The sequence below is a fragment of the Zalophus californianus genome, chromosome 7 (genome assembly GCF_009762305.2).
Source record: "Zalophus californianus isolate mZalCal1 chromosome 7, mZalCal1.pri.v2, whole genome shotgun sequence".
In the NCBI taxonomy this organism is placed as follows: Eukaryota; Metazoa; Chordata; class Mammalia; order Carnivora; family Otariidae; genus Zalophus; species Zalophus californianus.
In genome coordinates, this window is record NC_045601.1 from 130826425 (window position 1) to 130850874 (window position 24450).

Consider the following 24450-nt stretch of genomic DNA (forward strand, 5'->3'; position numbering starts at 1 on the left):
GACAGCGGAGGCCAGGCCTGGGGGGAGCCGCGCGGAGACTTGCACTCCTCTTCAAGTTAGACACCCTCCGAATTCCAGGGCTCCTGCAGCGGCTCTAAGACGAATGCCCAAAACTTTCAGGGGAGATGGACCGGGGTGTGCTGTGAACTCCCGGAGTGGGTCTCGGAGACTGGGTCTCTGCCTGCCGTATGCCAACCTCGGTGACTGAGACCCATCTCTCCCGAGCCCCGAAGGGGTCCCTGGAGAGTTGTCACAGTGGGCAACACACACACACAGACCCACACGCGGAAACCTTAGGGAAAAGGCACCCGCTTACCTTATACTTCATCTCGGCGGCGGGGAGAGTTGAGCCGTTTTTCTACACTAGTGAGACTGCATCAAGCACTGGCTAGTCCGCCCCTCCATGGAGTGCAGGGCTAAATGAAAGTGAGAACGGTCCGGGCCTGGGCGGGTTTGCCAGTCGCAGCGCGCAGAGCTCCCTACGGCACAGCCTCTGAGCTCACTGTTTTGATTGAGGCTGGCCGAGCACCGACTATATTTGCATACCGCCCGCCATTGGCTGGCGGACCAAGGTAGCGCGGGGCCCCGCCCACCTCTTAACTTCGGAAACTGACAAAGAACTTGTAATGTGGTCATTTCTTCTATTAACAGGGTGGAAAATAAAACGATGTGGGGAACCCTCTCGAACTTTACTCCCTATCTCCCAACCCCCCCCAAAAAAAAACCGGGAAAAGGAGATTCTTTTTCAGATTAACCTAAGTTTTAAAGAAATTGAATTCGCAGAGCAGTCTGACAGTCGTGCTTCCTGTGACCTAGCAACTCCTTCATAAACCCATTTCATTTCAAAGCCATTCACCTCCCAATCTCTACATGAAACGAATTCGGGGAACAAAAGGTTTTCTGTCTCCGGGCCCCTTTTTACTAACTACCCCTGCTGATATCTCTCTCTCTCTTTCTCTCCTCCCCACCCCTCCCCTTTTTTGTGGCTGTTTGCTTTTTTTGTTCTTTTCAATGTTCAAAGTACTTGCAACGTCAGTCTGCAGAGGAGACAGAATACAATTCTCCCTCAGTGAAAAGGAACTCCTCTAGCACAGACACCCGGGCTTTCCTGGCCAGCTTCTCACCAGGGCCTCAGAGAGCTGTCAGCCACATTCGGCGATCTTCTCTGGCTTTGCTGAGGATAAAGGTTAGATGTGACCTTTCCGAAGAGGCTGGCCAGTGCACGCCCTATACATCATCGCTGTCCACTGAGTACTGTGTCCTTTGATGGCTGGCATTTCTAGCTCCAGCTTTGAACACTGCAGTGTTTTCCTTCTGACCTCTCTCCTGAAGATGACCCATTAACCCACCAACACTTATTATCAGGGGAACAAAAAATGCCCACTGTTTGATGAGCCTGGTTAAGAAAGACCAGTCTGTCCAGTGAAGCACAGAACATTTGGTTCAGCCTCCTGATTTCTATAGAGAAAGAGATCACCCAGGAGAAGACAGAAACAGTCACCTTTAGCGACTCTTCGGAAGGATAGAGCTGATAGAGGGGAAAATTCCTTTTCACTGGGTCTCAGGGTTGAGACTCCGTGATTGTAGACAATAGCTGTCCCTGAATGGGTTGGGCTCCAACCAGACTACACGACTTGGATGGAAAAAATCGGCTCTTATTTTTTTCCTGACCTAGTTGGATCAGAATCAGTTTGATTCCCCTCCCCCACAAATTCCCAGTGGATTAAAATTCTACTTTTATGATCCAAACAAAAAGAACAGGAGAGCAGCTGTCCTGCAAAAGTGGTTTCCAGATACAGGGCTCATAGTTTAGATCACAGTTTAATATGGCACCAATTCCCTGGACGTGACCAGCCCCCCACCCCCATCCCCCCTTACTAGCGGTCATAATGAGGTTGACACACCCATTCAGGCCTCAGCTTGGACTTTACTTTTCCTCATTTAGCGTTGGAGTGAAAATGAGCCTGAGTGATTTTGCAAGGTCTTTCTGAATATAGATTAAGCATGCAGCATATTGCATTGCAAAGGCTCTTCCTAACAGTCCCATAGTCTTCTAGGCGAGTCATTAGTTTGCAGGAAATTGTGTTTTTGGTGTCTACCTGGATCAGTCAAAGGCCTTCTCATCTGTAAGATGAGTCTTGTGGCCTCCAGAAGATCTAGATAACATTCCTTTGGCTTCCTAAGCAGTGAAGCTGAATCCACCTTCTGTTTAGTTTGATGAGTACCATTGAGTAGGTGAACACTATCTCACTCGATTTCAGTGCTTTCAAACGGTTTCCCAAAGCATTTGCTAGGGCTTTTTGTCATTTTGTTCTCTCGCTAGAAAGTTTAATTCATGCTAAGTGACCCTCTTGCTTTCCTGTTTCTCTCCTGTTGGGTAAGACACCTCAGATCTACCTGCAGTTTCATTTCAGGGCAGTTTGGGTCGGCGTTAGTTACCTTGGAGTCAGGTAAACTGTGTTAGAATCTCAACAAATTTTCTTAATTTCTTGATTTCGGTGCCCTGAAGTATAAATTAGGGAAAATAATACTGCCTACTTGCTGGAGTTATAATGAGTATTGAATGAGATAATATGCATAGGGGCACCTGGGTGGCTCAGTGGGTTAAACATCTGCCTTCGGCTCAGGTCATGATTGCAGGGTCCTGGGATCGAGTCCTGCATCGGGCTTCTTGCTCAGTGGGGAACCTGCTTCTCCCTCTGCCCCTACTTGTGCTCTCTCTCTCTGTCTCTCTGACAAATAAATAAATAAAATCTTTGGAAAAAAATAGATCATGTGCATAGAAGGTAATAATACCCAGTACTATCTTAATTAATGTCTGCTTATTAATATTTTGTTATGAATTATTTCATCTTAAATTCGTCATATATCATTACTATATTATATAACATTATTATGATATATAAATATATGAATATTTATTTAATTGTATTAATTATGACAGTTATGACTGTTAGACCGCTGTCAATATTTTAAGTGTGAAGCACTTTTTTTTTTAAGCATTCAGGAAAAGGTGGAAGACAGCTTTCTAATTTAACAGATCTCGATTGAGCACCTCCGAGGTACTGTTCCAGGTGGGGAAGGTACAGGAGCAACCCAGACAGACAAAGTCCCCACCGTCTCGGTGCTTACAGTCTCCTGGGAGTGGGGGACAATAAGTCAATGAATATGTGTGTAATACAGTTTTGGAGTGATAAATGCCGTGAAGAAAAATTAAGCAGGAAAAATTGCTAGAGGAAAACAGATGAGGGTGGGGTTGTCTTCTTTTAAAGAGTGGTCAGGTAAGCCCTTCTAGGGAGGTAATATCAAAGCAGAAATCTGAATGGCACGAGGGATCCACTCAAAGATCTGGGCAGAGGAAAGCGTCTGAGCTTGGTGTGTTTAAGAACAGCATATAAGCCAGTGTACCTGGAGTCCGGCACCTGGGGTTCGGGTGGAGGAGACAGAGACAGGTGGATGGTGGCAGTTGGATTTCCTTCTGAGCTCCAGAGGAAGTCACCGGAGTGATCTGAGCAGAGAATGATGTGATCTGTTTCTCTGTGTTTTTACCCTTTGTGTAAACACTCAAGGGTAGCAGGCCCTTGGTTAAAATATTGAGTTCTGGTCTTAATGCAGTTTACATAATGCAGCTAGTTGTTACTGTATTCATATTTTGTATTAATTATATCAGTATTTAGGCACGTAGTATGTTTTTTCCTTCCCCCTTTGGGGAAACACAAATTCTCTCACTGAACAGAAAAACAGCCCCAATCCCTTCTATTCCCTGGGATTTTTGGATGCAGAAATACTGTTTAAACTATGCTATATAAACACTGTCGACCAATCTATGGGGCCACCCTCCTACTCCCGTGGGTAGCCTTCTAAAATGGGCCAGGACTCCGGGGTTCGGGCCCTACCCTATGCTCACCAACACCCTGGCGGGAGCACCCCTCAGCCATGCTACCTGCCTGCTGGTGGCCAAGGGCTCTATCTCCCCTGATGCTGATACAGGCAGGAGCAAGGGATATGGCACCAGACAACGTCCAAATGATTTTCCAGCTGCCGCTGGACACGGGCATGGATACAGCAAGAAATCAAGAGGATGCCAGAGGGAAGAGATTCTCCTACACACAACTTGGGAGGAACCCATGTGGCTGCTAAGAGCGAAGGGCCAGGTCAGAACATGCAAGGGCAGGAAGTGAGCTCAGGAATCTAGAGCAGCCCCTCTGAAGAGGATGAAGCTGCTCCGAGGGCCGGGTGCCTTGCACGGGTGCCGCCAGGTTGGCTCATAACAGCAATCGCTGCTTCAGGTCCATTCTGTCTCTCTCTTGTCTGATCTATTCCAGTCCTTTCTTTGTCATTTCCCCGCCTGCAGTCTCTCCCTGCTGGAAGCTATCTTCCACATCACTACCTGTTTAATTTCTAGAGTTCAGAGCACATCACATTGCTACCGGGATTAAAAACCTCTAGGGACACTTCAGTGCCTTTAAAAACAAAATCTGCAGACTTTGGCACGGACTATAATTTGAGCCCCCCCCTTCCTTTCTGGCCCCATCCCCTCCCATCCCCCCACCCCACACCCCACCCTCCAGCCAAACTGGCGGGACTCACCAATTCTAAGACACACTTGTACTGTCCTGACTCCGCACAGATGGGTCCCTCTGCCTAGCGCGTCCTCCCTTCACACGTCTGCTATCAAGCCGAGCCCCAACACTAACCCTTTTGTACTTCCTCGTCAACAACCCCCACTCTGCCCACCTCCTCCTTTCAGAACTAATTCGTCCCTCCCTTCACTATGCCCCCATTGTATTTGGAACACGGCCCTATTATAAGGCTTTTCCACATTGTACCATAATATTGGTTGATCTCTGTGGCCCTAGCTTCAAGGTGAGCTCCAGAGGGACAGGGTGGTAACCTGTTCATCTGTGTCCCCCGCAGGCTTATGCCTCATAGGGGCTTAAATACTTGCTGAATGAATGGATGAACAAGAGGACAGCAGTAACTTCAAAGAATGTCTATTTTCTGAGAGTTCTGTGTGATGCTCAGGAAAGGAATGGAGAAAACTTGAGTTTGAAGGCAGTAGCGTGGTTTACATTGATAAGTGAAGCTAAGATGCAACGTTGCAGAACCTACTCAAGGCCTGTTGCCAGTTCTGGCTCTTGGACACGGTTTGGTCTGAAAACTCCAGCTTGTAGGCCTCCTGTTTTTGTGTGATTGATGAGCTAAGAATAGCTTTTACATTTTTTATATGATTGGAAAAAAAGGAAAAGAAGAATATTCCGAGAGTTGTGAAAATTATGTGAAATTCACATTTCAGTGTCTATAAATAAAATTTTATTAGAACACAGGCACCCCTTCCTTTACAGGGTGTCTTTTGAGCTATAATGGCAGGCTTGGGTGGTTGTAACTTGAAGAGGTAATGGCTGCAACCCCCCTCCCCCCAAAATGTATTATTTAGCCCTCCACAGGAAACATTTGCTGACCCATGCTCTAGAATAGTGCAAGATAGATCTATCCCTGAGCTCAGACTCAAGGATAGATCCTTCCACATCCACAGGGAAACGATCTAGAAATACCCCTTCTACGGCCATGTGTTATGATTTCTAGTTTGAAAAACAAAACCTACAAAAACCAAAGTTATTTCACAAAATAATGCGAGGCAGCAACTTTTCCATTCTGTAAATCTCCAGAAATCTCCCCAAACAAAGATGAGCCACCAAGAGTTTTCCAACTGACCACTGGCATACTCAGCCTTGATCGAAACCCTCCCGCTTGCCAGGCCCTAGTGTTACATATCACAAACGTGATTTCATTGAATATTTATCTAATATGACAACCCTAATTTTACATGTAACAAAACTGGAGACCCAGAAAGGTCACACAGCTTGCACAAAGTTACAGGCGGGTGAGTGTGGGTCTGGTGTTGGAAGGCAGGCTCTCTGGCTCCTGAGTCTGTGGGTCCTCATCGCTGTGCCTCCTGTCCCCCAGCATCCCCTGGGAGTCTTCATTATCTGAGCCCCCCACTTGTCAGTCAGTTCAACAAGGTAGCTTCTCCATCCAAGTGGGTCTAAACCCAACTGAAGAGCAAGTTGTCAAGTTGTGACACACCTTATCCGTGCTTTCAAGCCCTGCTTGTCTAGACTGTCCCCCTTAATCATTGTGCCTCTTTAGGTCCGATCTTTCCCCCGGCTTGCACCTTGTCTCCTTCATGAGACCTTTCCTTTCCATTGCTGATCTCTTCCCCACCCGCCTGTCTCTCCCTACCTCTGCCCTGGGTCGGTGCTTCCCAAAGCTGACCCCCCCTTAAAAGCAATTATGAATGCTCCATGGGTCTGGGGAGGGGACTTGGAATTTAGACATTTTTAAAAATATCCCCCAGGTGATTGCGTACACAGCTTGTCGTTTAGTGCTTAGGTGTTGCCTTTACTGTTTCTCCTGAGAGGAAGAGCTTCTTCTCCGCAGTGAGATTTCAAGCAACTTGGGGAAGGGGATTTATGCAGGCAACTGAGTCTCATGGTACGTCTTCCCCGAGCCCTGTGTCTTGTCCACGCTCCCAGCCTTTGCTGATGCCAACGAGGAAATAATAAGTCACTTTTCAGCCGGCAGAGGAAAGAACACCTCTCACTCTAGGCAGTAGCCCCTCTTTTTTTAATCTGTTGAGCTGGTCAAGCTCTTGGAAGGAATGAAAGTCTGTTATTAAAGAGATGCTCTGGATACAATCTCTAACACCTGTTTCGTCCTGTGCTGGGGAATGGAGTGTTCATTCACTTTCTCATCACTACTATTTTGGTGAAAGAGACTCATTAAGGCTGCCCAATCCTAACCCTTCCTACTCACCCCCTCCCTTAACAGTTATTTTATTATTACTATTATTTTTAAAGTTTTTCTTCCTACCTGCCTCCCCTTTTAACAATAGTGTCTGAAGGATAAACTCTGTTTTCTGAAAGAGTTGTTAAAAAAGTTGTCTTATAATATTTGTTTCTGCAGATGGAGGGTGTTGTTTATTGAAAAGGCTTGTTGACTCATGATCCCAAAATTACTTCTGATTTGGTGCCCTCTGACTTACTTCTTATTCTCAGTGACAAGCCACCGGGGAGCGGTGGGACTCTAAACAACAGAGAATAGAAATGATTCTTCTAGAATTCTCTTTACTGCATGACATGGTGGATTCCCACACTGTGGTGACTTTACAAGGTCTCACTGCCCTGTTTTACTGAGCCAAGGTTATAAGTGTGTCTTTGTGACCTTCCTTTTAAAAATCTACCATCCTCTTTCCCTACCCCATTTTGCACTGCCGTCTGTCACAGATTCTTTGAGGTGGCTTTTAATTTTCCCAAGGGTGAAGTGCTCAAATGGTGTGTGTTAGACTCCTATCCGTCCTTGATAAACCATGAAAGAATATATGTAATCCTGTGTCACCAACATGCTACTAAAAACCTACAGAGACTCATGTAAATTGCCCCTCATAATTATGGGCAATACCTGGACTTGATTTTTGAAGAACTGTAATTGTGAAGTTTTTGATGTTTTAGATATACCTCCATCGTAGTGTTATTATAACTCTGGAATCCTTAATTACTACCTTCCCTCCCCCGCCAAAGAATAAAAAACAAAACAGATTAAATTATATGTCAAGTAGACTTCCTCAACTTTAGTAAAATATGATAAGCAATGATGAAGCTCCATTTTAGCATGGAGTATTTTCTTCCTGTGAGGGATTTGGGGAGTTAATTTAGGGGTGAAATTGTGAGCAAGACGAACATGCGAAGGTTTACATTTCCACTCTTCAGATGTGTCCGGTTGGGCACAGGAATGACATTCAGTGGGACGAAAGGACTTTCTTGGCACAATTGTGCAGGCTGCCTGGCGAGGCTCCCCCCTGCTCTCTCTAACCGTGAGGTATTCTGTTATTGCATGCTTCAGTTTGTCCAAATAAACTATCTGTTATACAAAACTGTCATGGAAGTCTCTTCTGCGGCTAGAAACGGCAGACTGTGGATCCTTACGAAGGTCAAGGTGCTCTGCCACAACCGTATAGGCAGACTCTGGATCCTTACGAAGGTCAAGGTGATCTGCCACAACCGTGTAGGCAGAAATCCCATGCCTGGGCGGAGGATGGCCTGTTTTTCCAGAAGGTGCTGCTGGACACAAGGACATTGCTATGTGCTGTGTATCCAGTAAGAGGGGACAAACGCACCAAGCTTCCTTCTTGCTCACTTTTGTTCTTCCTTTATATAATCTTTTTTTTTTTCTTTGTATACTCTTAAGTCTGAAGTCTTCCTGTCCTCTCCTTGCATCTGTACCTATGATGGGACGTGATAACGTGACATGATGTGTGCGGTTCCCTCTCCATTTGTGCTCCATTCCAGGTGTAGTAAACAGAGAGGCTTAGGGACTGTGGGCCCGATGTGCCTGGATGGGGCCGGATGTTCTGTGTCCAGTCTGTTCCTTCAGACACACTGGCCACTAAAATTCACCTTCCGCATCCAGCATCCAGCCTAGCTCCAGGTGGAGGTGGGGGGGGGGGGCGGAGATGGAAGCGCAGTGGGGTGGGAAAAGATCAGGGAGCGTGGCCCGGTGGGTGTTTTGAACACCAGACGACCACTTTCCTGGAGGAACAGGTTAAATCATTTCTTCCGGAGTTTGGAGATGCATTCCTGCCCAGCCCCCGCTGGCCCTGAAAGGGGCCAGCTAACCCAGTCCTCCAAGGAACCCGGCCTCCCGTCCCTTGCTGCCCTCACCAGCTGGGGCCAGTGAGTGTCCAGCGGGCCCTGTCCCAGGGCATCGGGCCTGTCTGGCTGGCCCTGGCGGCCGCCAGCTGGCGCTGATGAGCGAGGGGAAGGAATCTGAGTAATGCGGGGCCTTGGGGGGTGATGGTTGTGGGGGGAGGACAGGAGAGGAGGAATGTGGTGTGGGGACACAGCTCAGCCGGCACTGTTCGAGCCAAGCTTTTGAAGAGTTTGATTCATTTTAGAAAGCAAACAAACTGCTCCAGCTATCAGCAATCTTTTATTTTGTCTGCGAGAGGAATGCCTCTCCACCGTGGGCCGGGCACTGGGCGGTGGTGGAGACACGGGTGTCCACCCTTGACTTGCCATGTGGAGTGTGGACGGCGCGTTCCTTTCTGCCCACTGAAGCTGAGAAATGCAGAGCAGCTCTCTTCCTTGCAAGAAAAGCCGAGGGGGAGCCCTGCTAATTAATGAGCAAGCCAGAGGCCTTGAGCCTCACCGGCTCACACCACGGGGGCTTACAGAGGTTGAGCGTGAGTTCCCATCATTCGCTTATGTCCTGGCACCCTATGACTTCAAACAGGGGGTGGGTAGAAAAGGGGGTGTTGCAAAGGTTCTCTTGAACTCTGGGGCCTGCGGGTCTCGTGATTTATGCTCTAACCAGGCTTGGGAGCTTCTCGTCTTCTGAAGGGTGGAGAGCTGGGAAGAAGCAAGGCTTCTGCTCTTTCTGCCCCTAGAAGATAGGGGCCACGTGTTCCCCAGCTTCAGATATCGCCACCTTGAAATCACTCTACATCTTCAAAAGCCATCTCCTGTGCTGTTCTATTCACCAGGAAAACAAATCTCTTTCCTCCTTGCCCAGACTGGGCTGTGTTTCTTCTTCTCTTCGAACCTCACTTCGGGACTCAGCTTCCTGCTCCCTCTTCTCTCATTTTTACCCCGAATCTCTCATATCCTGCCCTCTACGTGCACGTTCAGGTCTTCCTCATCCTAAATAGAGAGCCACAGTTCCTTGTTCAAAAACCTGGAGGCCAGAAGGGTTGTGGGATTCTGAATATTTCAGACTTTAGAAACAGACTGACCTATCCCCCAGACTACACAGTTCCCAGTGGGACCGGGGCCAGCTTCCCATATGCAAACTCATTCATATTTCGGCAGGAAGATGTATGAAGACTCATGCCAAGTGGGGTAAATGAAGAATATGCGTTACCTTGGGCCAAGCCAGGTCAGGTTTTGCTAAATGAGTTGTGAAAGAACTCGAGACTTTCATCCTTCATAACTGTGGATGAGCGAGCATGGACCACTAGTACATTCTAGTTCCTCCAGGCCTTCCCTTGGGCACTTCTTCCCCCAGCATCAGGCTGAGTGCTGTCTCTCTTCCACTTGCCATAACCAGAGGGCCAGAGCGAGCAGCCCGGAGCCTGGCCTCCCATCCAGGCCTCCTCTTCTCTGCCTCCGCCATCCACTCCGTGGACCACCATTCAGGCCAGCGCCTCTCGGGCTCTCCTTGGGCACGTACCAGGCCTTCCCATTCCCAAATCATTTACAACACACCAGTCCACTGTGTTGTACAATACTTAACAATATGTTATTAGAAAAATGGAGTAAAAAAACCATCTGAAATACAAACCTTACCTTGTATTTATTATGGAATCCAACGATATATAACGGCCCCCATCTAATTGCCTTCGGGGCTGTGAAGGGCTCGCTCCGAGGTGGACTTGGGGTGGCGGGGGTATGGCCTGGCGGGCAGGGCTCTGCAGGTCACATTTGGAGGAGTCCTCCACTGCCCATGCCGGGGGCTCTCCTGGGCCCTTTGCCTTCCCTAGCTTCCGACGTTCTCCACTGCCACCTCTCTCAAGGTGGCCTCCTCCTCTGGCCTCCACGGCTGTGGGCTCTTCTTGCTCTTCCATGGCACTCGCCAAGACATCAGTCTCCTTTCCAGGCAGGATTTCCACCAGGTTCCATCCTCAGCCTGTTTTCTTCTGTGCTTTCCCATTATGTATTCAATCCTCCCTAGCGACTTCTACTCTCATTCCTGGGTAGCTGACAATCGCATCTCCTGTCCTGTGTTCTGAGTCCCAAACTCTCACTTCCTACCGCACCCAAATAGTCCAGAGGCACCTCACTAGTCACATTTTGTGACGGTTAATTTTATATGTCAACTGGGGTAGGCCACAGTGCCGAGATATTTGGTCAAATACAAGTGTAGACATTGCTGGGAAGCTATGTTGTAGATGAGAATAACAAGTAAATCAGTAGACTTTGAGTAAAGCAGATTATCCTCCAACATGTGGGTGGGCCTCATCTAATCAGTTGAAGGTCATCAGCCACAGACGTCCCCCAGCCCCTGAGGAGGAGGGAATTCTGCTCTAGACTGCCTTTGAACCTGATCTGCTGCATCAACTCTTCACTGGGTCTATAGCCTCTCAGCCTGCCCTGCAGATTTTGGACTTGTCAGCCTCCACAATCATGTGCCAATTCCCTAAAATCTCTCTCTGTACAGACGCACGCATGCACTCACGCATGCACACACACACACATCCCATTGGCCTCTTCGTTCTGTTTCTCTGGAGAACTCTAGCTAATATACATATGAACTTCCCACTGAAACAGGGCCCATTTCTAACTACTCTATTTATGATGCTGCTTTTGTCTCAGATGCCTAGAATCAAAAGTTCAGACTGATCTTTTGTTTTTTCCTCCCTGCCTCTCCCCACTTCCGTTAGCCATGTCAGTTCCACATCCTCAGTATTTATGGCATAAATACCCTCCTTTCCCTTCATCTGCTAATGAAGATCCCCAACCACCACTCAGGCCTGATCTCTCATAGAAGGCATGCCCCGGTCCATGATGATAGGCCCAAGAAATTGGCATGTGGTTCACAGAGTCAACCTGAGATCTTCTTTAAGATTTTGTAAACGAAGCTTGGGAGACAGAGGACCTTTCTTTCTTTGGATCATAATCTGTAAATGTATGTTTGGTAGTGAACATCTTTTCCTCATTTTACAGAGTGTCTATAGCAAGAGAGAGTGAGTCCACATGCAAAAAGAAGCAAAGATATTTGGAGTGGAGGAATGCAGAGAACACTAATGCTGTTGTCTGTGCCTCTGGATGAAGCCACGCCTGATGTCCATTCTTAGACAACCCAATTCATAAGGCAGTGAACACACTTTCCTGCCTAACCTAGTTGGAGTTGAGTTTCTTTCATTTGCAACTACAGCTCTCCGACTAACCCTTGCCAAAAAGTATTCTCCTAAAGGGCAAAGACTGTACCTTATTCATGTGTATCTCCTAAACGTGACACCACATTTAGGATCTTCTTGGTCTGTGTGTTGCACTGAATTCCCAGTTTGTCCTTAAGACACTAGCTACATTGTGAAATTATGTGTGACAGGGGAGGAAGAAATGACAGAAAGGAACATTTTCTGCAGCTTTTGTGTTGCAGAAATAGAGTAGAGACTTATGTATGGGGAATGTCCCAGAGTGATGGCAGTTGGGGTCATGGTGGCCCAAATGAGAAGTAGATCCACCCTTTGATTTCAAATTCATTGATTGAGAGACACAGATTTAATAATGAAAGGAAAAGTGAGACATATTTTTACTATGAAGTATGGGGTAGCAGTGTTTTGTCTACATATAGATCCATATAAATATTTATATTATATTGCCTTTCCAATTAACTTGTACTTGTTAATCACTGCTGAGATTTCACTCATCTATCCACCAATACTTACTAATTGCTCAACAGAACGCTAGGCACCATGGGAATTACAAAGATGAATAATACCCAGATGTTGCCCTTCCTTCTTAAATACCTGTTACAGTAGCAGCCAAGGGGACTTCATGAAGATAAACTTGTGTAGAAAAAAAAAAAAAATCACACCGTAAAGTTATGTAAGTTTCTATTTTAAAATCATCTGGTTCTAATTTACTAAATTTAATGCTTTAGAGTCAATGCCAAAGTGCTACATTTGATTTATGGAAATACTTTAGCACATTTTTCCATCACGCTCTTGTACAATATATTTACCGCCCTTTTGTTATGGTTAGAAAGATTATGGATCTTAAAAAAAAAGCCCTCTTTATGAGCTTGGTGATATTTTATTATAAAATGCCATAAGATGGAATAAGAAATCTAGTAAACGATAATACTCACTTAGGAGCATTCCACATGGTTTAGCCTTTTGTGTGTGTGTGTGTGTGTGTGTGTGTATATATATATATATATATATGAATTTAACAGAGAGATCTGGAAAATGGATGCTTGAAAACTTGCACTTTATGCCAAACCACTTCTTTTCAGGGCAAACAAGTACTTTAGGGTGTGTGTGGGGGGGTTATTTAAATGGCAGTCATACTATACTACAATGCTAACAAAAAAAAAATGTCAATACCAAAGGATACAGAATGTCATAGACTCAGACTTCCAGAGGGAGCTTACCAAATATTCCAGCAAAATGGAATCTGAGAATATGGACCTAAGTACCATTGGTGTCCGTGGCTCAGGGCCCCACACCCGCCAGCAGGGCAGGGGAGTGAGGTTTCAGGAGATGTGGGGCTGCTCTCATTACCTCCACCCTCCCTGACATGCTCACCCACTGAAGAGGCAAAGGTAGGTCTGCCCAGGTCCTGGGAATGAACCACCTCTATGTGACCTTCTGGGCTCCGGGCTTGACCAGCTCACTTGACCAGCTCACTTGGTCATAGAAAAATCCAGACTTTGTGTCAATCTTTTCAGTGAAGCCTCCCAGATGTGCCCACGAAGGCCACCCTGCATCTTCAAAGCGGTATTTAAAGCTTGTTTGTATTCATTTTGTTCCCGCTTTACCCTGGCTTCGCTCAGCTTACAAAAAAATGCAGGTTTTACACTTCACACCCACATAAAAGAAGATGGCTGCCTAGGAATTCCCCGTCTGCCCTGCAGCTTTGCACTTCTTTAAAACAAAGAAACCTCATTTCTCTCAAACAGAGTTTAGTCAACTCTTGTAAATGAAAAATGGCAAAGGCCACGCCGTCGAAATGTTTCCTTTTCAGCAGGCGATCTTCACGTCGTGATATGATGAAGGATGCAGGTGATCCAGTGCCTCAGAAGGAATGACAGGTGGCTGTCCAGCATGGCTCAGAGACCTCGAACTCTGGCCTGGATGCTCCCACATCCAGACAAAGCTTGAGTAGCAAGGAGCTATCAAATATAGCTCTTCCCTGTCTGGCCAAGACTGGTTCTCCACACTCCTCTGCCCTGGAGCCAGTCTTCCCGAAGTGAAGGGAACACCATGATTTCTCACTCCTTCTGGAGTCTCTGGAGTGTGTCTCACTTTACCTCTTCAAGTGCATTTATTTCTCCCTGACCCTCAGCTCAAGCCTCACCTTCTGCTTGACACGGACTCCAGCCTCTACTGAGGAGTCCTTCTCCCGAATCCGTGTGATGCTCACAGCCTGGCGTGGATGCCAGCATCATGGAGCTGCTGTGTATCACTTGTGAACCCCTCGCTGTGCCTTTGTTTGGGGCCAGGTGCCTCATGTCTGCATGACGTTGACCTTGGAGGCAGGCAATCCCCTATCTGAGGTAGGCAATAGCCATTTGTATGTATTGACACACAATTCGCATACATATACTTCACCATTTTAAACTGTGTACTGGTTTTTGGTATACCCACAGAGTTGTACCACCATCATCACTAATTCCAGAACATTTTTATCACCTCAAAGAGAATGGCAATAGCAAATTATAACTGACTTCATGCATTTTGTTTTTTTTTTTTTTTTCCCAGCACCATTCCAGAAGCTGGCACAAACACGAGATTGCTCATTAAAATTTCTGTATGCATTGAAAAGGATCGCTTCGGTTGTGTGAACACACATACATATTTAATACTTGCGAGGGAATGCAGAGAGATAACAACCAAAGAATGGTAATTGAATACAGAAAGGGAAAGCAGAAGTTGGGGCGGGGGGAGTGTTTGGTGAGTCGGGGGGCTTGGGGAGTGAAGGCTTTAGAAAGAGAAGAGAAATCCTGTCTTACAGGGACAGGGAGATTATTCTCTTTGTATTTACCTAGTAGGGTCTTATCATGTGCCAGACACAGCTAAGCAAAAGCACATCATCTGATCTCTGTACCAATCAGGCAGGAGTTAGGAATCCTAACCTCTCGATGAGGAAGGAACCTGATGTTCAGCGAGGTGAATGCCGTGCCCAAGACCACACAGCAAGAATTTAATGAAAGTTTGCTGGTCTCAGATCCCATGCTCTTAATACTTTATTATTTCTTTTGAACAATGCCGCTCTTCAGGGCTCTGAGCTTCTCCCTTCGTTTTCTCTCAGGCAATGCCTCCACTCACAATGCTTCCATAGCCACCCAGCCACATGCCGATGACTCTCCAGTTTTCATCCTTGGGATGGGTAATTTTATAGGTTAACTTGGTTGGGCCACCTTGTCCAGATATTTGGTCAAACATTACTCTGGGTGTTTCTGTGAGGGTGTTTACTTTTGTGGGTGGGGTTCATCTAAACACTTGAAAGCCTGAATATGACAGAAGGCCTACCTTCCTTGAGCAGGAAGGATTTCTGAGGACTGCCTTAGGACTTCATCTGTAGCACTGGCTCTTCCTGCTTCTCAGCAGGTTGTCTTTGAACTTGAACTCTTTCCTTAAGTGTCCCCCATCCGATTTTGGTCTAGCCAACCTCCACAAACACATGAGCTACATCCTTCAAATAAATCTCTTTCTATATCTGCACACATCCTATGGGTTCTGTTTCTCTGGTAGAGCCCTGACGAATATGGTCCCGGAGATTTAAACCCCAGTGTTCATCTGGTTACTGAACATCTTCATGGTCACGTCCAGTCATGGACCCCTGGCTCTCTTTCACCCTCTAGAGCTCCCCAGAAGAGTAGCTCCACATCCAGCTATAGTAGCAAGCCAGAAAGCTGGCATCTGCCTGACCCAGCTGACAACCTATTGCTAGTGCTCATATTTACGCTTTGCATGTGTGTTTCAAACTATCCCCCATCCCTTTGTACTCTCTGTCCCCAACTGTACAGCTCAGGCCACTCTTGTCACTCCCTGAGTGTCTGGGCTTCCACTTAGGCCTCCCATGCATTTCTCTTTTAAAACGGCCAATCCAATGATCCTCCTTTGAGGCTTAAAGGGTCACCTCCCAGTTTTCTCAAGAAAAAGTAACAACACAAATGAAACAAAACATAATCTCCAATGTGACCCATACCAGTGCTTCTCAAACTTTCTCGTTGTGCACGCCTCGTCTCCTGGAGCTCTTGTTAAAATGCAGCTCCGGGGGTGCTGGGTGGCTCAGTTGGTTAAGCAACCGACTCTTGATTTCGGCTCAGGTCATGATCTCAGGGGCCCGGGATCGAGCCCTGCGTCGGGCTCTGCGCTCAGTGGGGAGACTGCTTCAGGATTCTCTCTGTCTCCCTCTGCCCCTCCCCCTGCTCACTCTTTCTCTAAAATAAATATATCTTAAAATGAGCGCCTGGGTGGCTCAGTTGGTTAAGCGTCTTTCTTCTGCTCAGGTCAGAATCCTGGAGTCCTGGAATTGAGCCCTGTGTCAGGCTCCCTGCTCAGCGGGGAGTCTGCTCCTCCCTCTCCCTCTGCCCCTCTCCCTGCTTGACCTCTCTCTCTCACTCACTCTCTCTCTCAAATAAATAAATAAAATCTTAAAAATTAAAAAAAAAAAAAAAAAAACACAGCTCTGGTTCCATAGCCTGGTGGGGCCTGGGGGATCTGAGTTCCTAGCAAGCTCCCGGGAAGGATGGAGCTGCTGGTCCATAGACCACTCTTAGAGTGTTGAGGGCTCAGAGGACACAGCATGGTGGGGCCTCTGCCTGCCTCTGTGGTTCTCTCCCTTGTGTCTCTCCTGGAACCCAGGTGCTGCAGACATTGGCCTTTTCCAGCTCCTCTGTGCAGCATGCTGCCTGTCATCACAAGGCTGAGAGCACTTTCCCTCCTCACTCTTGCTCAGTATTCAGGATTCATCCGAAATAGCACTCTGCTTACTGTGTTGGAGCTCGCTGGTTCTATACCAGCATTGCACCCCGCACTTCTCTTACAGTTCATCACACTTGTTCCTACTTGTTCAAAGTCAAGCTCTCTTACGAGGTCATAGGCATGTGAGGGTGGGAGCCACATCTGTCTTGTTACTGCCCCATTGCAGGATAGGGATTAGAGCTGGGCACCTAGAACTGCATTCATTCGTTCACTTTTTTTTTTCACTGAATCACCGAGAGGTCAGTTGGTCACTCAGCGAGTATTTATTGAGTCCTGCAGCATTAGATTTGACTGTGAGTGACAGAAAAACCCTAGGACAGGTTTAAACAAAGTAGAAGTTAATTTTCTTCTCATTTATGAAGAGTCTGGAGGCCCACAGCCCAGGACTGTCTCAGGGCTTGATGAGGTCTGCAGGGACTCAGAATTTCTCCAGCCCATGGCAGGGCCTGACGCCATGACCCGCCCCTGATGGTCTTCCTCCCAAATGGCCATTGTCCTTGGAGGTCAGAGATGGTGCCAAGTTGTAAAATTTTGCAAAATGTTGGCTCTGGATGAGAGTTAGAGCCCCATGACAAGCATAGTAGCCAAATCCTAAATTTAATTTGACACACCATGAAAAGAAGACAATTGTATGGAAGCCTTGGTGGAACCTCCACCTGCCGCCGTCCATGGGTCGGCATCTCCCCTTTCCCTCAGCACAATTATGTGGGTCCTTAACACACAGAGGAAGAGAGAGGCTGCTCGTGCATAGAGTCATCCTGAATCTACCAAAGAGCTTTTTGCCGCCAGTCTTATGCTCACAAGTGCTCAGGTTCCTCTTCCCCAGCATGCTGACGTTCACCCAGTAGGGATCCCTCCTTCCCTAGGTCCCTGAGAGAGACCTGTTAGCCAAGTCCAGTGACACTTTTTAAGTTTGACAGTCTTTATTCCCTGTGGGTAAGTGTGTTGGGGAATGCACTGTGACTTTAGCTCTGTGATTCTAGAAGTGGGCACAGCCTACCACCCCCCACTCCCATTCCTCTGAGCACTGAAGCGCCTTTCAACTTTACCATTCCTCCAGGTTTCAAAGTTCTCATTGCAAATCAATTTCATAAGGCCCCAGGCTCAGCCCCCTGGTTAACAACCTTAAAATGGCACTTCTCCCTGGATTGAGGAATAAAACCACACACCTGCAAATTCCTTACTAACTTTAACTCTGATCTTTAACTGTGAGTCCCTGTGCCCTGTTCTAATTTCTCCAGGTACTGTGTCTGGATCTCCCACCTGTGGAAATGTCTCCAGAAATTTCCTGCTCTAAGGAGATTTAAGGAGATGATGGCTTAGATGATAGGTGTCTCCTTAATTTGGATTTTAAAGGAATAAAGGTGTTTTGTTATGGTTGTTGTTTTGCTAAAATCACCTACCTTGGCCTGCTACCCTCTGTTAATGGGATATCTATGATGGGGACGTTTCAGGGAGATGAGTGTTAAACAGATAGGGACATCGGAATCCAGAGTAGTTAAGTGAGGAGCTCACATCCAGGCTGTAGGGGAAATAGCTACCTTCCTTGTGAAGAAGTCATGTCCAGAAGTATCTTCCGCTCTCCTGGTTCTCTCTCCCCTCCCAGGCTGGTGGGACCCATATTAGGAGCCTAGTTTTGAAAGTGAAAGGGCTGAGGGCTGTTTATTTTCTGTAGAAGTGATTTGCCCAGGCAGCAGAGCTGGTTGGACCCTGACTCCAGGCTTCCCGATTTGTGTCCAGTTCCCTCCCACTCAGTAGGTTCCAGTGACGCGTGGAAAGTCTCAAGCCTCAGAGACAAGCATTCAGCCCTCCAGGGATTTAGGAGCAGAGGTACAAGGGGAAAACAAAGCGAAACTAGGAATCAACATGGTCTCATGGAAGAATATGGTCCTTTTTTCGGGTATTTCCACAAAGAAATGACCCTTTATATTCTAGTTGCCCAGAATCTTCCACTAATTTCTCTGTGGCTTAATTCCGGGAGTATGTTTGCCATGGGCTCTGTGCTGCTTCCTGCCTCAACATGAGCATGTGTGTGTGCATGTTCACCCCTCAACATGAGCCTGTGCACACGTGTGTGTACGCGCATGCGTGCACATATGCATGTTTGGGCATCTGTTTGTGCGAATATGTGTGTGTGTGTCTGGCAGGGGGTAAAGGGCACGATTCTCCCCTTATCTCCAGTGATCAGTTCATATAATGCCTCTCCCATACCCCGCATTTCTGCTCAGCCCCTTGGTTGGAGGCCCTGTTATTTGATTCCTGCCAACCACAAGTTGCATTTTGCTCTCCGGCCCTGAATGGGAGCCTCATCTGCTATCCTAGTCCTGCCCCTGTGGATCTTCGGCTCAGGTCTGGCCTGCGAGGCTTGGCAGTGGCAGTCAAGGCCTCTCCAGGGGAACTGGTGTTCTCACTTTCTACCAGCCTGAGCATGTCATAAACGTTCTGGCCCAGTGGCAGCTGAGAATACAGGTGAACACAAAAATCAAAAAAGGCCCTTGGAGGCTCTCGGAGGGTGCCAATCAAGTGAAGGAGCAGTAGGTTCCTTTTGAAATAATCTGAACCAACTCGTGTCTCTACCTCGTGGTAACTCATTTATCTCTGCTTCGTTGGAATGCCTCAGCAAACCTGTGCTAATATAATTCTCTGAGGGTCTGAGTGGGCCAGTCTCTGCCTTTAAAGGGAGTGAGACAAATTAACACATGCACACAAGTGCTCCCTGCACACCCTCCCCCCGCCCAGCACACACACAATCACAGACACACACTAAAACATGATTCACTACAAATTGGCATTAAAGACCCTGGAAGTTATGATTAACCTTTTCCCAGGCCTCCTGGAAGCACCCCCTTCCACGGTCAAAGAAACGCTACAGAGAAATAGACATCTTAGTTCCACGTCGCTTACACCGTTTAATTAGGCAGAACCTTCTACACATGCAAAGCATTATTATCTTAATATGCAAAGTTGAAAATGACAAATATTGAAGAGAAACTCATTCCTAGCCTGGCCAAGTTCTGTTTTCCAAGAAAAAGCTCTGTCTCTCAAATATATGGTTTGTTTTTGTGTGTAAATTGGTTTTGTACTCTGGGTCAACATATCCCCAAAAGAGAGACACAGAGAGAGAGGGAGGCAGGCAGGAAGGAAAAAAGAAAAACTAGAGACAGAGATGATAGGAATACATTTCCCCCCCCACCCCCTCAATTTCAACACAGAGATCATTCTTTTGGAAAACTAGGCTTTGAACTAGATGTTTTTAATGCTTACTGATGGTCACCTAGGAACATTATCTTCTGGGGAAACAGTAGAAACACAGTAATGTTTACGTTTGTCTTAATGATCTAAGATCCTTGCAAAGAGCTGAGTCCCAAGGAAGCCAAGACATGTTCTTTCAAGAACTTGTAGACAAGGATCAGGTTATGGGCAAAGGAAATGCTCCAACTTTAGTCCTAATAAGTTCCCATTTAGTTTCTTGTCCAGCCAATGTCCTATTTTGGTTTTGTCACATTCACACATGTGTGTGGTCACTCACTCACAAAAACTTGTCACATCAAACTGAGTTTTAAGTTTTGTTAATAATGATTAAAAAAAATCTCACTTTGCAGGGTTGTAAGGGAGGAAAAGATGTAATGAAATCAAATAAAACCTCCCCAGTTACAAGAATCTGGCCTCCTCCACTGAGGTTGCTGTAGCAGTTGTGATTTCTGAAGGACAAATTTGATCAGGGTGGATGGCTCATTCTTCACTTTTATGTCCTCCTCCCCGAAAAGTCCTGGGTCTCCAGGAAAACTGCTGGAGAATATATGCTTTTTCCTTTCCACGCACAACCCCATGCTCTGGGACAAACACACGTGATGGTGAGTTACATCGTGAATGTTCATGGTATCACCAAAGTCTATTTCTTCTTCTTGAACATAATAGGCGGTGACACGAATATGCTTTGAGTACACATGTAAATGCAGCATCATCCTAAGGACTGCATGCAAAGAATAAAATAGATCCATCACTCTCCCTTTCAGAAAATGATGATTCAGGAAGTGATATGATGCCATATTGAATAAACATTGAGGAAGAATTAGATTCGTCTGATTATTTTGTATTGGTATTCATTTTTTTGTGGATTGTCATTTGGAACCACCAGTTAATATCATGGCATCTTCAACCATATGTTAAAAGCGTGTGCTTCAAATTGCCAAACTATGAAAAGAACCCATATGTCCATCGACAGATGAATGGATAAAGAAGATGTGGTATATATATACAATGGAATATTACACAGCCATCAAAAATTACAATTTTGCCATTTGCAATGACGTGGATGGATCTAGAGGGTATTATGCTAAGTGAAATAAGCCAATCAGAGAAAGACAATTATCATATGATCTCACTGATATGTGGAGTATAAGAAACAAGGCAGAGGATCATAGGGGAAGAGAGCAAAAAAAGAAACAAGATGAAACCAGAGAGGGAGACAAGCCATTAGAGACTCTTAATCATAAGAAACAAACTGAGGGTTGTTGGAGGGGAGGGGGCTGGGGGGATGGACACTGGGGAGGGTATGTGTTGTAATGAGCACGGGGTGTTATATAAGACTGATGAATCACAGACAAGTACCCCTGAAACAATACATTATATGTTAATACATTGAATTTAAATAAAAACAAAACAAAACAAAAATAAAGGCATGTGGTTCAGGTTGTTAGATAAAATACATCATACAGGATGGCCAGTTACAGTTGAATTTCTGATAAATTATGAGCATTTTTTTTTTAGCATAAGTACATCCCATTTAATTTTGGGGACATGTTTATACAAGAAAATATTTGTTGTTTATCTGAAATTCAAATGTACCTGCGAGTCCTGTATTTTTATTCGCTAACTCTGACAACCTTACATGCAGAGAACCAGTGCTACACACAGGATAGCCATCTGAAACAGGAGAAGAAATCCCACTGGGCCTCAAAGATGATAGTAACTTCCTGATAGAAGTCTCGCACCACATACCTAGTCTTTCTTCCCTCACCGAGACAGAACTTCTTCCCATCTCTATTCCATATCCTCCCAGAGAAGCTGAGTGGGTGGAACATCCCTGGCATTAGTGTTATCTTAGAGGTGCTACTTGAGATTATTCCTATCACCAGAGCTTTAACAAGTGGCATTTTGGTTTAACGGATATTTATTGAGCGCATACAACTTTGCAGAACAGTGTGCTAGGCGGAGTCTCTTTTCTCAAGTAGTTTAAAATCCAAAAATGAAGAGTAATGTGTTGACAACTGATGCTGATTCAAAGCAATATGTGAGAAGATCCAAATAATGTACTACAGGGGTGAATAAATTCTGCGAGGAGTGGGAGATGAGAGAAGAGTTCATGGAGGAGAGTGGGTGAACTGGGCTGGCAGGGAAGGAGGATTCTTGATGGGCAGATATAAGCCAACAGCTTCCCGTGCTGCGAAGATAGAACCATCAAAGTGACAGAAATAGGATTGTCTGTTCAGAGCCCCTGTTCCACCCCAGGAGGGAATAAGTCATTTGTTTGTTTGTTGAATAGATCTTTATTAAACACCAATGCATACATTAATGTAAAATTGTAATTGTGTAAAGAGCAATGAAGAAGAGACACATAGTCCCAAGAAGGGTAGTATACAAGGAATGACCTAGTGAGGGCAGTTGGACATGGCATTTGTGAGGGAGACAGTGGTTGAGTTGAGCTCAGAAAGGAGAATAGAATTAACCAGATGACAAGGGGTGGTGGGGGCCTGGGAAGAAGAGGATATAAGACAGATAACATAGTATGTGCAAAGGCCCAGTGGCAGAAGGAATCAGGGGGCATTCAAAGAACTGAAAGAAAGCCGGTATGTCTGGAGCATAGACAGCATGGTGGGATATTATGCTTGAGAGGCAGTAGATAGCAGTTGGATCCACGCAAGGCATTTTGGAAGTCTTTAGGGAATTCTCTCATAACACCCTGAGCCCTGTGGATCCATTCTATGCATTTAAGTAGGAATGTAACATAATTGACATTGAGTGTGAAAGAATCATTGGCTATACTGGTGAGAAGAGGCTGGAGGGGAACCAGATAGCTGTGAGGAGACCAGTCAGGAGGCTACTTCAGTAATTTGGGCAAGAGTTGAGAGAAACCCATATTCCCCATCCTTCCTGATGACCTTTTCTGCTGCATTTTCAGAGGAATCCAAGAGGAGCAGCCCTAGGTCTCCGATCCGCATGCCCATGGAGCATCCGGGGCTTGATGGCCCAGCAAGGTGGGAAGAATTCCACACGTCACCATGTGTTGGTATTGCTAGAGGCAAGGTACAGGGTATCCTAACTGAACAGTGACAGTTCAGGAGAGTCCCGAATGGATATTTCAGGCCTCAGAGGAGTAGGGAAATGCAGGCCAACTCAAAAGCCAACTTGGCCTTGGCTGTCCGAACCACCTTTCTTATGCCAAACACCTGACAAGGTAGAGTCCCAGCTGCTCCAGCTGGAGTCTTCCTGTTGAGACGTTCAGAGTCCTAGCACTTTTCTTCTCTCATTGGTTCCTCTCTTCCCGGGGCTGCCTGTGGCAGGAGAGCGGAATGGTTCTATGACTCTTGGAACCTCTCCAACCAGTTCTAAAATCATCGGGGCACCTCCACTGTGGTTGGTTGTATTCACCCAACAATTACTAAGAAGTGTAGGTGGCATCTCTTCCATGGCATTCTTTGATATTTCATTCTTGCATTATATGCTCGTTACAAACTCTGTGAATTCAAAAGAGCCCCTTGAAGTATCCTTTTAATATCAATAAGTATGAATTGATGTAGGCGACATCATATATCTGTACACTCAGAGCAGCCCCCGACGTGGGTGGCATATTTGCTGACTGGCCACTTTCATGCATCTTCCAACTTTACCACAGGCCAAACCTCCCTTGGAGTAACATTGGTCAACCTCTGAGTATGTTGGACAGATGCTCATGAATGCTAGGAAAGAAGGCAAAATTTACAAGTATAATGGCTCAACATTGGCTCTTTGGCCCTTGGAAAAACGCAAAGTATGGCCATTGGACTCCTGGTTCCAGCCCAATGCTATGTTGGGGGTTCCATCAACCATGTGGATCTTGTTAGAAGTCAATAGACCCTTCAAATGGTGTAGCCCAGAGTTTTTCAACTTTGGCACTATTGACATTCTAGGCAGGATAACTCTTCGTTAGGGGCTGTCCTGTGTACTGTAGGGTCTTTAGCAGCATCCCTGGGCTTCCCCCCAACCCCCGTTTTGACAACCAAAAATGTCTTTAGACATTGGCAAATATCCGGGGAGGGCAGAATTGCCCCCAATTGAGAACCCAAGTGTACTCTACACTCCTCATTTATCTAATGAGAAAATCAGGACCTGGAGAGGGAAGAATGCCTTTGAAGGGTCCACAGTTCTATAGAAACAACCCTAAAAGGAGCCCTCGGGTCTCTGGAATCCTAGTCTGGATCTGTCTCCACAGCCCCCCAAAACAGACTATTTTTCTGATCAATGTCGCATCTTTTTCTCCATGCCCCCCCCCCCCAGACACTGCTCCTTATCCCTTCCCTTTTGTTCTAATGTCTTCTTTCTTGTACCCTCTTGCTCCTGAGGTCTGCCTGGAAGCACTAAGACATTTGCTCAGTCGAATTTCAACCCAATAGGAGAGCAGGTCCCAAGCAAAACTCTAAACAAGATGAGAACCGAAGCTTTTCATGTCTGCCTTGTCAGCAACCCAGCAGAGCATCGGG

The 24450-nt window shown here is 46.2% G+C and overlaps 1 protein-coding gene across 4 annotated transcripts in view; it reads right to left on the reverse strand.

Moving 5' to 3' along the window:
* NEDD9 (neural precursor cell expressed, developmentally down-regulated 9) overlaps positions 1-24450 on the reverse strand; it is a 177291-nt gene that overhangs the window by 45845 nt on the left and 106996 nt on the right. The window contains exon 1 of one of the 4 annotated variants that reach the window (XM_027601735.2): positions 317-511. The exons of 2 other annotated variants lie outside the window; for them this stretch is intronic. Coding sequence is in view for 1 of the 2 variants with exons in the window: in XM_027601732.2 (XP_027457533.1) it covers positions 317-328 (12 nt within the window). In the remaining variant the exon portion in view is untranslated. Of the gene's footprint in view, positions 1-316; positions 512-24450 lie in introns of those variants that run through there. One more of the 4 variants, XM_027601732.2, reaches the window with a different exon arrangement.